We start from the raw sequence: 16,157 nt of genomic DNA, 5'->3' as shown, positions 1-16,157 counted from the left end.
AAATTGAATTGGATGTACTTTTTTCTATCTACTAACAACACCCACAAAGATCAAACCAATTTGAACTCTCAAACATCGATCCCAAATGCAAATCTGGAAATTTTTAGTCATCAGGATCACCCAAATTGTTGGAGAGAGAGAGAGAGAGAGAGCTGTTTCGGGTACCCAAATTGTTTGGGCACCCAATCCTCGACGTTCCTCACTACTGCCATCATCAGCACCACCACTCCACCAATCTTGTTATCCTTGCTAGAACAACAATCCTATGAAGGTGGAGAGTTGAGCCAAAGAAGGGTCGGGTCAAGATCAACGTCTGACTCAACACCACCACCGCATATCCAGGTAAGTGCACCACCTCCCAACCCTCAAAACCCAGAAATTTTTCATCCCCACCGCCACTGCTCCGCAGCCCAAAACCATATCCGAAATGAAAATCCCCTATTTCTCCAATGGCGACCTGCAAAACCCCACTCTATACTTCAAATTAAACTTCCAAAATCAACGAACAAAAATTCTAATTCCAGAATTGATCAAACAACCCAACTTCTAACCAAGATCGAAGAACTCGTCGAAGACGTTGCTGCAAATCGGGAAGCAAAACGCCGCCATATTTCCAGACCCGATCTGAGCACAAGCCATCAAGTCCCAGCCGGCTGGATTTCAATCTGGATTTTTGAACAAGAAGATCGATATGGGTCTCGATCTTCGAGTGCTTCTGCAAACCAAGTCTACAAATTCCTAAAATCTACCATCTATATTCTTCGTCTCACCAATTCGAAACTGTCGGCGTTGAGGAGCTGGAGGTTGAGCTTGAAGAAGGTGGGATCGATAGGAATTCGGATTCGGATGGGGTGAAGGAGAAGTTGGGAGGGGAGGTGGAGGATGGAGTTGTGGTTTAGGATCCACCCAATCCGATCGGTGGTGGAAGAGGAAGAAGAGAGAGAAAAGCAGAAGGGAAAAAAAAAAGAGAGAGAGAGGAAAAAAATAAATTAATTTAAAAAAAGAATTGAGGGGTATATGAGACATTTTGACGTGGAAGGGATAACCACAACAGTGACTTAACCGAGAAATTGGACGGAATGGACCTATTGGTCCAAAATTGAGAGATGAGGGAGTAAACGTGTGAAATTAAAAAGGGAGGGACTGAACAGTTTTTTCCCTGAAAGTTCAAGGAGTAAACATTATTTAACCCATTTAAAAAAAAAGTTCATAACAAATTAATCAACTCATGAATTTGAAAGTAGAACTTGATTTTTATTCTATAAATATTATAACTAATAAAGTTTATGACTGCATATGGTTTTTTTTTTTACCGATAATAATAAAAGAATGAGAGGGTAGCTCTCTCAAAATTCTAGCTGACACCAGTTCTGTATTCAATGATGACGATTATTGTTGAGACCTTCTCCAGTTACTACCATCTCTCCACTCAATGATTACTGTTTGTCGGACACAAGGATTGTTTTGGCTCCATCGAATAAGTTCACACCAGATTCTATAAGCATAGAACAAGAAAACACTGAATTTGGGGTCATCATTTGGCCCTTGGCCCCTAAGTCTGCCCCATGCCCGGCTGGCCTGACTCTTTTCAAATAGGGTAGGCTATGGGACATACAAATGAAGCCCAGCCCGGCCTTTTAAGCTTGCCTAATCGAGCCCTAATAATTTTCAGTATTTTCTATTTTTAAACATGTTTATCTTTCTTCTATAACATACAACTTATTTATTTCTTTGTAATTGATTTCGTAAGTTTTATTTATTTTTAATTTTTATTTTCTTTGTTTAACAGCAAATAATTTTAGGAGATTTGGAAAGATAATTAATTGAATATAACCACCATAACTAATATTTCTAAATGTTATTAAGTTAATTTCATATATATATATATGTATATATATATATATATATATATATATATATGTATATATATATATATATATATATAAGTCGGATCAGAGGTGGACGTCCACAAAGATGCAAAAGTGCTGACGTCGCTGAGGACGGCTCGGGGCAGCGCGGATGGTGGCGTTGATCTTGCCAGTGCCGAACCAGGCCTCCATCTTGAGATTCTTCTTGCCGGTGGACTCCTCAGTGACCTATAACGCACGGATATGTGAAATTACCTTCGTATCCCGTACCGATCCGGGGCACGGGTACGAAACGGGTCGGATACTCTCAGATACGAGTATCCTGATTTAGATACGTCCGTATCCTACGCGGATACGTAAGAATGTAAATAAATTGGATACGTGGGGGTAATACTGACTTTTTACCCTAAAAAAAAAAAAAAAAACCCAGATCGAGTGAGAGAGACGAGACCTAATCTCAGCCTCTTCGTCGTTCTTCTTCTGCTCTTCTTCGCAAATCAGACCTTTTCTGCTTAGAACTTCTCCTCTTCTTCGATCCGCTTGGACCTTGGAGCTTCAATATCTAGCCGCTTCGGGTATGTTTGTTCTGGCTTCGTCGTTCCTCTTCTGCTTTTCTGCTCTTCTTCGCAAGTCGGAATCTTTTCTGCTCAAGACTTCTCCTCTTCTTCGACATTGCTTGTGTATACAAGGATCAGTCGGTGCAAACTTTTTCAAGGCATTAAATGCATTTATTTTGACCAGTATTGTTTGTTGCAATTAACAGTCAGTATATGTCTATATGATAATGACACGTTACCTATTTGAAGCACATGTGGTACCTATTTGAAGCAAGCCTTGTTTAATTTTTTTCTTCTTCTTATTATATATATATATATATATATATATATATATATATTTAATTGGCGTATCCTTCACGTACCGGTATCCTATTACATTTAAGATTTTCCGTATCCACGTATCTGATAGTATCATATCCGGGTACTCGTACCCGTATCGGTGCTTCTTAGTTAGTGACAAAGTCGAAATTAGTTTGCTCGGAGTTTCTGTTGAACTTCCGGCATCGACCTCCGACTTCAATCACGTTGGCCCTCAACTTGATGGTGAAGCCATTCGAGGTGTCCCTGGTCTACGAGGACAGAACCAGAGCCGCCATCAGCCCCTCCTCAAGCTTCTGTGAGCGGCTTCCGCACTTTTGCATCAGTTGCGGACTTCCGCTTCTGATTCTCTCGGTGTGTATGTGTGTATTAAATAGGATTAACAAAAAAAAGAAAAAAAAAAGAGAGAGAGTGAGAGAGTAATGAGTCTTGGGTTACCTATATAAGTAAATATAACCATTGAGCCACATTTTGAAAAAAAAAAAAATAGGGTGTTGTTATTAACACACCTTAAATATCTATTTACATACCATTTTTCATTTTTTATTCTTTAATTCAAATTATTCTGGTAAAATGTCTTATCCGACCTTCTTTGCAATTTTCTTTCCCATTATCTAATACAAATTCAACTGTCATGTTCTATCTTCACACCAAAATTCCTCAAATCCATAAGACATGCAATGCTATCACACTTAATTATTTTTGTTTTTGGTCAATCACTCGTTCATTTTTATTCTTGTCTAGCCATTTTGCTTCAACAAATTTCAATCAATTATTTACTAAATCTATGGCTTCAAGTTGAACCTCAATCTCCATTAGTGCTTCTTGTTGTATCTCAACAAATTCATTCTCTTCGTCAACCAATCCACGATTTAGAAAAAATTGATCAAATTTAATTTGTTGAAACAAAAGGATTAGAGTAGAATAAAAAATGAATGGGTGATTGACCAAAAACAAAAATGAACAAGTGCAATAACATTGCATGTCTTCAGGATTTGAGGAATTTTGGCGTGAAGATATAACATGATAGTTGAATTTATATTAGAGGATAGGAAAGAAAATTGCAAAAGAATGTTAGTTAAGACATTTTACCAAATAAATGTGAATTTAAAGAATAAAAATGGGAAATGGTGTGTGAATGGAGATTTAAGGTGTATTAATAACAACATCTTAAAAATAAGGGAAAAATTCTGTTTAGTCCATTTACTATGACTCTGTTATCATTTCAGTACCTGACATTCTAATTTAACATGAAAAGTCCTAGAGGTCTCAATTTCCTTCTAATAGGTCCTCATCGTCTAAATATGCTTCGTTAATTGGCTGACATGGCAAATAAGTAGACGCCAACTCAGCGCCACGTAAGCATGGTGGATGTTAAAATGTCAAGAATAACCCTAGCCTCCCCTTTTAGTTTTATTTTTATTTTTATATTTTATTTTAATTTTAGTTATTTTCTTTTTTGTTCTTGCTGCAATCTCTTCTTCCTCTTGTTCCTTTACCCAAACATAGGCCTCATCATTTAGCCCTTCTTCTTCCTCTCATCAAATTCAAACTCAAAGCTGAAGATGACACTCTTATTTCGGAACTCGAAACAAAGCCATTCCATGAGACCAAAATCGAGGAGAACCCAGTGAAGGAAGCAGAGGAAGTAGCTAGCCAAGGTAATTAATATCGCAATCCGCGATTTCTCCAGAGGAACAAAGACCTGTGCGGCGATGGTGACGATGGAGGTGGTGACCGGGAACTCATTGTTTGGGAAAGTAGGAACGGAAGGGATAGCGGAAACGGCGGGATTTGGTTTGGCTTCAGTGACATGTTTTGTGGTTGTTGCTTGGATATCATGTAACGTCCCGAACCTAAATTTACCAGTTTATGACTCTTTCGATGGGTAAACGACATTTACTTTTTGGCTCCGTTTCGACATTTTGGGGAGGGGGGGAGGGGGGGGGGGGGGGGGGGGCTAAAAGTTGACTTTTTATTCGGGTCAAAATTTGAGAAAATATTCTTCATGAAAGTTGTAGAGGACGTTAAACCGAGCGCGTGCATATGTGGTACGTAAAATTCGGAGTTCGTATGCGAAAGTTATAAGCGAAAAAGGTAAAGTTACTGTTCATGGTAATTTTCTATAAATAGCCGAGTTACTGTGGTAAGTTTCCATTTTTGGAAACCTACTGGCTTTTCTCTCTCCTTCCCCCGACCCTTTCTTTCTCTTCGGTCTGGTTTCTTCTTCCTCCGATTTCTCCCTTCTCCGGCCAACCCACGACTGAATCCGGGCACCGGCAAGCTCGCCTCCTCCTCCTTGTCACGCCTGTGGTAGTGTTTTGCGGTGGCTCGGCCGGAGGAGCTCGGAATTGAGCTGCAAAGATTACTGTAGCCGAACGGAGGTTTCGTAGATTTCCGGCGATTCCGGCCGTCTCCGGCCACCAAACTGGCATCGAAGGTGTGGTTTTCGCCAAGGATCATTTTCTTCCTAGCCTTGAGCCACGGTTTGCACTGTAGAGGGAGAATCGATCAAAACCCGACCCTAGGGTTCTTGGATTTTCTGGGTTTTCTTCACCGGCCAATTTCGATCACTTACAGGTAAAATTGGAACTTGTTGTAGTTGAGTAAGATGCTTAGAATGTTGAGTTGATGATGTTGGTAAAATTTGGTAGCCAGATATGGTGGTTGACCGGCGGCGCGTGGGGCCCAGGCGCAGCCGCTTGTGGCTGCGCGTGAGGGAGCGTCCGGCTGTTCCTGGTGAGTTGTTTTGGTCTATTGAGTAGTATAAATTGTTATGAATTTATGGATAGGTGTTTGGTGGACATTGGAGAAGTTTTGTACCGATTGTGAATTTTTCAGAATTTTAGAATTTCGGTTAACGATTTACGAGAATCCGACAGCCGGATTTCTCTTGGTTCTGCCCTAGAACCTTTAAATTAAAGAATTGGTGTTATTGGTGAAGTTTGGGTAAAATTGGAGAAGAAATGAAAATGTTGATTTATGAGAATAGGACATTGGAATCGTATTTAAATTCCGGATTGTTATTCATGAATTATAATTGTGTACAGGGCGATATACCGAGCTCTTGCTCGATGAAGGAACTCGTATGTGTGATCGCCTAAATAGTACTGTGAGTGGACATTTATTTTAAATTAAATGTGCATGCAGTATATTATTATTTTTCAATTGGGATTTAATTTATGATTGAATTACTTAGTTTTTTGGTTTATTGAGTTTTGATTTACTGGGATTTATTTATGAATTATGAGACTAGTACTGAAATTCCTTCCCGAGGGCTTTTAGTAGATTTTTGAGATATTTATTTATGGATTATTGAATTGGGAAATGATTTTCGGGAAGTGATTGATTAAGAAAATATTATGAGAATTATTGATTTCGAATATCAGTTTATATGATAATTTACGAGTGCGAAGGATTTAGCAAATATTTGAATATTATTGAATTATCGAGATTTATTGAGCTTTGAGCTTCGCACTTATCAGCCTTGAAGTTAGGTTGAGATTTCTTTCCGAATTTCCGAAAGCATTTATTGATTTACAGAGCATTTGATTTGTGTTTTCGAGGATTTATTGAGATATTGAGGTTTGAGTTATGCTTTCGGTGAATTATTAATGATTTATTGTAGCAATATCGAGTTTCTTTCGGAAAGCAAGTAATTGAAAGAGGTTGTTTCCAGTTTATTGAGGAGGCTATCAGTTAGCGCATGCATGCATTACCTAGTTGGCAGTCCCTTCTAGGTAATAGTCTGGTTGGCAGTGGCAGTCTCTTCCGATGCGTCACCTGGTTGGCAGTCCCTTCCAGATGACATGAGGTAGTTAGTTGGCAGTCCCTTCTAACTACCTGTGGTTAGTTGGCAGTCTCTTCTATCCACCGCCTCCTATTCCAGTTGGCAGTCCCTTCCGATGCGTCATCTGGGTGGCAGTCCCTCCCAGATGGCATGAGATGACTAGACAGCAGTCATTTCTAGTCATCAAACGAACCTCTTGGAAAAGGATGTTTTAAAAAGGATTAAGGATGAGATTTTAAGAGATTGCAGTAAAGGTGATGATTTAAAGTATTTCCAAGATTGTTACTGCATGCGAGGTTTTAGAGAATAACTTGGGAAAGCATTAAGTTTTACTTATTCATTCGAAATTACTTATTTTTCGTCCACTCACTTTAACAGATTTTAAATGTTTTTCCCTGCGCCCTTCGGTTTCAAATGCCCAGTTTGCAGGCCAGTTTAGCTTGAGGTCGAGCGTACATGGGGTTGATGCATAGCTGTCATAGCTTCCGCATTACAAAAGTATCGGTCATTTATCTTATAATCTATTCTTTTTGTACGCTTGTACATTAGATTGCTCTGATAACCCATGAGATTAATAATTTAAGTTCAGAATTAGTTTGTGAAATGTGAGATGTTGTGATTTTAGGGAGCATGGGGGCTCCAGAAGTTAAAGGGTGGATTATTTTAGAAGTGTAAATGTCTTTCTACAAGTTTTTGGGTAGTGCACTTTTAGAGGGAGTTCCGCCAAATTTTTGGTTGAATTTCTTCTAAGGTGGGCCCCGCAGGGCCACTTTGGATTTCAAGGTGAAATCCGGGGCGGGTCCTGTCATATCCAGTGCTCGAATCCGAGTAGGTTGAATCTTCACTCTGGGATTAACTCGTTTATAGATTCACTGATTGATCAGATCATCGACGCCTTGTTCTACGAGATCGAGATTACTGATTGGTCTAACGACGTCTGAAAGTAAAGGACAAGTTCGGTTAAGATGGTCAGGTTTTTCTCTGCTTAATTTTCATTTGTGGAATCTGGGTTTTCAAATTTGGTGCTTTCAATGCTTGGGTTTTTATTTTTGTTTTTGAGTAGTTAGATTTCGTTGAGATTTTGAAGTTTTTGAGATTGAATTGAAGGTAAGGAAAAAGATGAATAGGAAGCAGCAAGTGTCGCCCTACTGGTTTTAGGGCTTCAATTCTAGAAAGAAGGGAGTGTAGTTTTTATTCTTGCTGTTCTTGAATGTGGAATCGTTGTTTTGGGTGTTGGGATTTGTGGGTTTTGTGTGGTAGTGAAGGTAGGGATCTGGGGGATTAGAAATGAGGAGTTGAGTGGCAGTGGCTTAAAGAAGATGAATAGGCATGGTTGTGGTGGAGAGCTCGGTGGTGGTTATGGGTGTAGTGATAGGTGGAGTAGGAGGTGGTGCAGCAGTGAGTGGTGGTTGTGACATTAAAACTGCTCTTAGTGAGTCCTTGAATATCAAAGAAGTTGGAGAAGAGTCATTGAATGACAAATCTGAGGAGGTTTTTGGATGGTAAGCTTGGTGGTGGTGGTGGTGGTGGAGAGCTCGGTGGTGGTTATAGTGGTAGTGGCGGTGGATTTTGGTGTGAAGAAAAAGAAAAAAAAGAATAAAAGAAATTAAAAAGAAAAAAAGGAGAAAGGACAGGGTTATATTGGACATTTAACAATTATCGAGCTAAGTTGGCATGGAAGGAACTGTCGCGTCGACTTAACGGAGCATTTGGACGGAGGTTTAACATAATGAACCTATTATACGGAAATTAAGACCTCATGGACTTTTCAAATTAAATTAGAATGTCAGGGACTGCAACGATAATAAAGTCATAGTACAGGGACTAAACAGAATTTTTCTCTAAAAATAATGTACTTCTTTTTGCTAAACAAAGTAGGCCCATTCGGCCATATTCAGCCCTATTCAGAAGGCCGGGCTGGCGCGGTCCTAATGAACAGGTAAGAGTTAGCATATATAAACCTTGACCCGGCTCTAAATTTTATTGACTTTGATTAGACCCGACCGCGCCTAACCCTAAGTCATAAAATTTAAGATAGGACCGGCCCTAACCTAACCATAACCCGGCCAGGATGACCCTACACTGAATCACTGACTCAGGAAGTACACTATGAAATGTTACAAACTGAAAGATCATAAACTCATTTGAAGTTAATGTCCCTAAATCCACAATTCTGAATCCAATGCGGCCCAAAGCCCAAACTTCTATACAAAACTTGTTAATTGGAAAATAAATTGTTAGGTCAACTTATATTCAGAAAGCAAATGACCTCTAGGTGCATGCATATCAGATGGGGGTCATAAATGAACAGGGCCATCAGCCATGGCCCCTACACGGCGGCTCGGCCTATGTCCGTCATATAAAGACGCCCACCGAGCTTTCGTTTCTTTGCCGCTAGTTTCTCAATCTAAAATGATATTATGCTTTAAATCATTATAGATCTGAGTTGGGTTTTCTGTTTTCTGTAATGGCTTGTGGGATGAAGCCTTGGGTGGTGGTGATTGCTCTGACTTGGTTTTTAAGCCTGCAAGAACATTCTTCTTCTGTTCATGGAAAGCCACAAGTACCTTGTTTCTTCATTTTTGGAGACTCACTGGCTGATAATGGCAACAACAACGTGCTTGATACTTTGGCTAAAGTCAATTACCAGCCTTATGGTATCGACTTCCCTAGTGGCACAGCAACCGGAAGATTCAGCAACGGTCGAACCACCGTCGATGTTCTCTGTATGTACTTCTTCTTTACCTCATGTACAATTCAATACTCTATAGTTGTTTACAGGTTGCAGAGTTAAGTTTCAGTTTGTGGTTTCAAAAGGCTAGGGTTGCTGGGTAGGTGGAGAGCAATCATAGCATTATCTTCTTCTCCTTTTTTTTTGGTCTTTTTGCTCGAGAACATGGCTATCGGGTCGAAGTGTACGATCTATAAAATGGTATCAGACTGTAATTCTAAGAAGTAAATAATTGTATTTTAAAGGTCTCAAATAATTGCAGCTTTTGCCTTCATTAGGGTAGCTGGATATCTCCTCCATTTTGGGCCCTTCTGTTGGATATATAGTTATATTGGCATTAATTTATTAACATGCATCTAAGAATTCGACGCTTTCGTGTCAAATATGATATATGTACTTCTCAGGTATTAGTGCACGACTCCAAAAAGCCTTGTGGGTGGTTTGAATTTTGAAACCCCACATCACTTATTTCGTATAAAGTGGGGATGGACATGTATCCTATATTATACGTAGTTAGGCTTTTGGGGTCTAGTAGTTGTTGTGTATTAATAACACAGATTTGTCTTAATGATTGAACGGTTCTTACTACAGCTGGGGGGCGTTTACAGTTTGATCCTGCCATTATCATTTGCTATAGGGGTCTCAATCACATGCCCTTAATTTTGTCTTAATTATGTCGGCTGGTGTTAAGTAATTCTCTAACATAATATCAAAACTCTTATTCCAGTAATAAGTCGCTATTTGGTTCGCCAATATCAAACTGCATGCATCACATACTTATTCTTTTTACTTGTTGTCTGTAACTTAAGTTTTTGGTGTTTCGTAGTTGTCGACCATTTCAAATGGAATAAGAGTTTTGAGACAAATGTAGTTGTCGCTAATGGAATATTTTCTTATTACAGCTGAACTTTTAGGCTTTGACAACTATATTCCACCATTTGCTTTTGTTAATGGCTCTGTCGACATACTTAAAGGTGTGAACTATGCTTGTGGCGCTGCAGGAATTCGAAAAGAAACTGGCAAGCAATTGGTATCTAATTACTTCTTTGTCACTTAATCACTTACTGACTCTGTTTTTAGGTTTTCGGCAATTTCATGTGTCCAAACATTTGAGCAAATACAAGAGGTTATTAAATTTGCAGGGTGCAAGAATCAGCATGGGCAGACAGTTAAAGAACCACAAGATTATAATCTCACGCATTGTCGACATACTTGGGAAGAAGAGCTTAGCCCAAAAGCACTTAAACAAGTGCTTATATTCAGTTGGAATGGGCAGCAATGACTACATCAACAATTACTTCGTGCCTCAGTATTACCACACCAGCAAAAAATTTACCACTGAGCAATATGCTGAAGTTCTCATCAACCAATATTCTTGGGAAATACTGGTAATTAGTAATTGTTAATTACTTAATAAACACGTTTTCTTTCTCCAAATGTCATTGACAATTGAATTAGACAGCTTGTTTGGTTCTTATTGTGTTTGTAAAGAAGTTGTACAAGTATGGAGCAAGGAAGGTGGCTTTGGTTGGATTGGGACTAATAGGCTGCACCCCAAGTGCAATTTCTTCCTTTGGCACAAATGGGTCAGCATGTGTAGACACATTGAACATTGCAGCGCAACTGTTTAACCGAAGGCTTGTATCACTTGTGGACAAGCTCAACAGCAATTTGACAGATGCAAAATTCATCTATATTAACAGCTTTGAAATGGGTTCTGGAGATCCTGCAGCTGCTGGTACGTCTATCTGATATGTTGTCAAACTACGAAAACAACAAGCTCGATTCATTGATCAAATTGGTGGTTTGAGTTTAATATGACAACACGATCTGTTATGTTGTTTCACATAAAATGTTTCGTTTTCTACTTATACTATGCTATGGTCTCGTTACAATTAAGAAGTGTAAAAGTGAATATCTGCTTCGTTCATTTCAGGCTTCACAGTTTCGAATGTTGGGTGTTGTGCGGTAAATGAAGTTGGTCAATGTAATGTTGACCATACTCCATGCAAAAACAGGACTGAGTACGTGTTCTGGGACGGATTCCATCCTACTGAAGCCTTGAACCGAATCACTGCAATCAGATCATACAATGCTTTTAACCCTGTAGACACTTATCCAATGGATATTAGTCACCTTGTTCAGCTACAAATTAATAACCCAGCAACTCCAGCTACCTAGAATTCTTGCAAAACAATCTTTGCGAATGAAAACAAGGTAGCTTTTAGTTGCTTCAGCTCTCAGTTTGTCATTGTATATTTTAAATTCGATAGTTTATCATTTTTAGAATGAAAAACATCAGCATATACTCATTGACAAACATGAACTTTATATTTCTTGAGATCGCACTGGTCCTATATGATTATATTTTTAACAACCACAGGATAAAAAATATTTTATATCATGAGAGATCACAATGATCCAATCTCTTTCTCTTACAAAAGTTCTACCATATTCCGAAACAAAATACCTACATGGTACGAACCGCAAAGAATTAGATCTAGTAGTGAAAACTTCAGAAGTAAACCACACACCATCCTCTGGTAGAAGGTTTCGTCGTCTTCTATATGTCACTTGTCAATTGTCATAATGGTTGAACACGCCTGGCCGGACAATGATCGACAATATTTTGCTCCTGGCATATATGAAGACAAAATTCATAAAGCCCCAACCAATCATATATACACCGATTAATAATGCTAGGTCAATTTGATACAATAATGGTATACTGGTCATAGATCGATGTGGCTTATAATGAACTAGTTTTTACTAAACGTTTTCTTTCTGATTTGTTGAATGAAGTTGATGGGTCATCATTCTTTTTTTCCTTTTATTATAATTATAACATCAGGGGAGAGCAGTTTAGAACCTTTCACTTAGGGATGGCAAAAATCCCCAGCAGGGCGGAGCTTCATTGGATACCCGCACCTAATGGAGGGAGAATTCGGGGACAAATGGGGAATGGGGATGGAGATCCCTAATCCCCGCTATTTAAGATTAGGGATGGGGCGGGGATGGTATTGTAATCTCCATCCCCAAACCCGCCCCAATAATATATACATATATTTAATTTATTTTTTATAATATAAATCATATATATATATATACACACACACACACACACTACTTTACTTTAATGGCTACACTTTTACTTTAATGGTGTTTTGACTTTCGAACTCACTGAATTATGATTTATGAATTTAATCATGTTTTAAATTTATTTGTTGTAGATTTTGATTTTAAAAAAGGCAATATGAGAAAAAATTATTTTATTTATTAAATTCTTATTGGGGATTTGGGGCGGGTTTGGAGGCTTAGTCCCCAGTGGGGATGGGGACGGGGAATCCCCAATATATTTTTATTGGGGATTGGGGCGGGGATGGGGGTAGAGAATGACCCCGGGGATGGGGATGGTATTGTGATCTCCATCCCCAACCCGCCCCATTGCCATCCCTACTTTCACCTGTGTGCAATCACTTATAATAGAGCCTCTAATACAGCCACAATAGGGAACTTTCTCTGGAGAATGAAGACAGCTACCTTTCCTTTTCCACCAAACTTGTATGAAGATTAGGTTAGCCTCAGTTCCTAGTGGGAAATTTCTTCCATAAATACCAACACCCTGTCTTTTCAAGTTTTCTCCAGCCTCCCTCAAACTTTATTTTATGCTTTGAATCATTGGAATTCAGACCTGTGGGTTTTATGTGATTTCAATGGCTTGTGTAATGAAGCTTTTGGTGGTGGTGATTTCTCTGTCTTGGGTACCAAGTATGCAACATTCCTCCTCTGTTCTTGGAGAGCCAGAAGTGCCCTGTTTCTTCATTTTCGGGGACTCACTGGCTGATTGTGGCAACAACAATGTGCTTAATACTACGGCTAAGGTCAACTACGAGCCATATGGTATTGACTTTCCTTATGGACCAACTGGAAGGTTTTGCAACGGCCGCACCACCGTTGATATACTTAGTATGCTCCTCCAATTCTTTGCCTTCATGACTTGTCACTGAATTGTTTTACATTGCTGTTTATAGATTGCAGATTCGATTGCAAGGTTTGTGCTTTCATAAGAATAGCTGGATAACATAATATTCGATCTGCTTCATTTTGGGGTCCTTTTGTTTGACAAACACTACTCATTCCCGAACTACCTAACCTTCTCGGTCCCGTGGTAGAGTCTGGTGATCCTCCACATCATATTTCCTTTCTATAGTTGTACTATTACATTCGTTGCCGACTTGATAGCACAGTCTGATGAACATATTGACGTGATATACATTGTTAACCCATTACTTAACAACTTAAGCAGCTTTTCGGGTCTAGCTAATATGTTAAAGAATGTAGAGTTCAACATCGGACAATCTAAGCCTCTGCATAACTATACGTGAGATCTTGGGCTGAATGCCTAAATTTGTACATGGTATAACAGTGAGCTATTCATTCCAATCATACCTTACTAGCTACACAAGAAATTCCACATGTAATCCGATGTGCACTAGCAAGTGTGATCTTAGATTTGATGATTAATTTTGTACATAATACTTATATAAAATGTAAAACATATTAAGTTTTTCGGCTTCAGTGATTGTCTACGTCATATTTCCCATCTTTAGTTGTCAATTACCTGTACTTTGAAAAGGATAGCTGAGAAAAACCATCTTCTCCACATTCCAGGCTAATTGATCATCTTCTTCTTACAGCTGAACTTCTGGGATTTGAAAACTACATTCCACCATTTGCTTATGCTAATGGCTCTGCCATACTCAGAGGTGTAAACTACGCATCCGGTGGATCAGGAATTCGAAGAGAAACCGGGATGACAACGGTATATATTACATAATAAACTTATCAACTAATTTACTTTTGGCAAATGAATTAAAAGTGTGGTTTCTTGTGCTGCAGGGCACAGTACTCAGCATGGGAAAACAGTTAAAGAACCACAGGAAAACAATCATGCGCATCGTCAGCATGCTAGGAAAGAAAAGCTTGGCCAGAAAGTACTTGAACAAGTGCTTATATTCAGTCGGAATGGGCAGCAATGACTACATTAACAATTACTTTTTACCTCAGTACTATAACACCAGTCAAGAATATACAGTTGAGGAATATGCAGTAGTTCTTGTCGAACAATATTCTCGACAAATACTGGTAACATTTACTTAATGTTAACAAGATCTAAGTCGATTATCGATTCGGCTCTTACCGTCTTTATTTATCAGAGATTGTATGAGTATGGAGCAAAGAAGGTTGTTCTGGGTGGACTGGGACTACTAGGCTGCACTCCAGCTGCAATTGCTAGTTATGGCACGAATGGATCATGTTCCGAAGAACTCAACTATGCAGCCCAACTTTTCAACCAACAGCTTTTATCTCTTGTTGATCAGCTCAACAGCAATTTGACTGATGCAAAGTTCGTCTACATTAACAACTATGAAATCGGTTCAGCCAATACTGCAGCTCTTGGTATTTTCATACATGTTCATAACTATTAAATCTTCTGCTACTGTCATTACTCATTACAAGTAGGGTAGGAGGAAATGTTAACTTTTTCGAACGGTTTGTTGTTGCAGGATTCACTGTTTCGGATGCAGCGTGCTGTACACTTAACAGTGGTGGCCTGTGCGAGGTAGACACGACTCCATGCCAGAATAGGGCTGACTACGTGTTTTGGGACGGGTACCATCCTACTGAAGCTTTTAATATGTACAGTGCCAGCAAAAGCTACAGTTCGGATGAGTCTGCCGACACTTATCCAATGGATGTTAGTCACCTAGCTGAGCTAGAATTCAATCCTGTGGTGGCGGAGATGTAGATACTTAGAGGCTATGGAAATTTTCGGTGGGAATCTTATTTCACTTTTTCTTGGTCTGTAGGGAATCTTATTTCACTGTAATAAAGCTGTTTTTTTAAGCCTTTTTTTCCTGCTAAAATTCACGTATATTATCATATAATATAAGCTTCAAGCTAAGCAACAATGGTGAAAAGATAAAACCCTAACCTGAGGAAGACGAAGCTCACGGAGAGAAAAGAGAGAAGCAAATGATATTTGGTACTGAGTAATTTTTACAAAATGACCTCAACTACTAAAAAGAAGCAGAAGCAAGCTATTTATACTAGATAGGAAAACAGAATTAGTAAAACTAATTAGGCTTAATTGATCGAGATTCTTCTAAGCAGCTCTCAGGATCATGACACGTGGAAGGCATGAAACGGCCAGGATGAAAAGCACATGCAACTGATTAACTCAATTAAACCGGTTAAATTCATGTGTAACTGCCCTTTTTTTTTTTTTTTGAGAATCTCATGTGTAACTGCCTTGATGAAGTCATCAATACATAGACTTGAGCTTGAGTTGTCATCAGTCACTTGTGTACAAGCCAGATTTGCACGATCAATAGGACCATCAATAGGACAAGTCTCAATGCGTTTAGGTACAATCTCCTTCTCTTTGCCTTGGTCCATTCAATAGCTTAACATTTTGAAGGGTTACATCAACAGTAAGATTGTGGGGAGATGAGTATCAATCCAAGAAGTGGGTCTTCATCATTATATAAACACGTACAACTCTAAGCAGAGTAAGTGATGATAGGAGCCACCACATTCAAGAACAATATACAACAAAAAATAATGGGGAGTTTCTTTTTTACTTATATATATTTGAATGGTGGTTCTAGTTGAATATCTAAATTTATTATTAATTTGGAGTTTTCATACTTAGTGCATCTCTAATTTAATTTTTGGGTTATTATCATAAATGGTACCTGAACTATACCTCAATCTTATCGATGATACCTGAATTTTAATTTTAATCACAACCAGTACCCGAACTTTTCGATTTCATTTTAAATGGTACCTAGAGCCACCTCTGGTCACTATTCCGACTAAAATCGGCTTGG

General features: G+C 38.8%; 1 protein-coding gene across 1 annotated transcript; it reads left to right on the top strand.

Annotated features, from left to right (window-relative positions):
- Positions 1-8,804: 8,804 nt before the first annotated feature.
- Positions 8,805-15,194, top strand: LOC112203056. The gene is made up of 10 exons (XM_040505704.1): positions 8,805-9,259; positions 10,167-10,294; positions 10,407-10,652; positions 10,756-11,002; positions 11,201-11,442; positions 12,942-13,230; positions 13,962-14,086; positions 14,164-14,409; positions 14,481-14,724; positions 14,832-15,194. The coding sequence occupies exons 1-10, from the start codon at positions 9,001-9,003 to the stop codon at positions 15,071-15,073; spliced, it is 2,268 nt and encodes a 755-aa protein (XP_040361638.1). The 5' UTR covers positions 8,805-9,000; the 3' UTR covers positions 15,074-15,194.
- The last annotated feature ends 963 nt before the right edge of the window (positions 15,195-16,157 follow it).

This window comes from Rosa chinensis, chromosome 5, assembly GCF_002994745.2.
Source record: "Rosa chinensis cultivar Old Blush chromosome 5, RchiOBHm-V2, whole genome shotgun sequence".
NCBI lineage: Eukaryota > Viridiplantae > Streptophyta > Magnoliopsida > Rosales > Rosaceae > Rosa > Rosa chinensis.
This window is presented reverse-complemented; position numbering and strand designations above follow the sequence as displayed.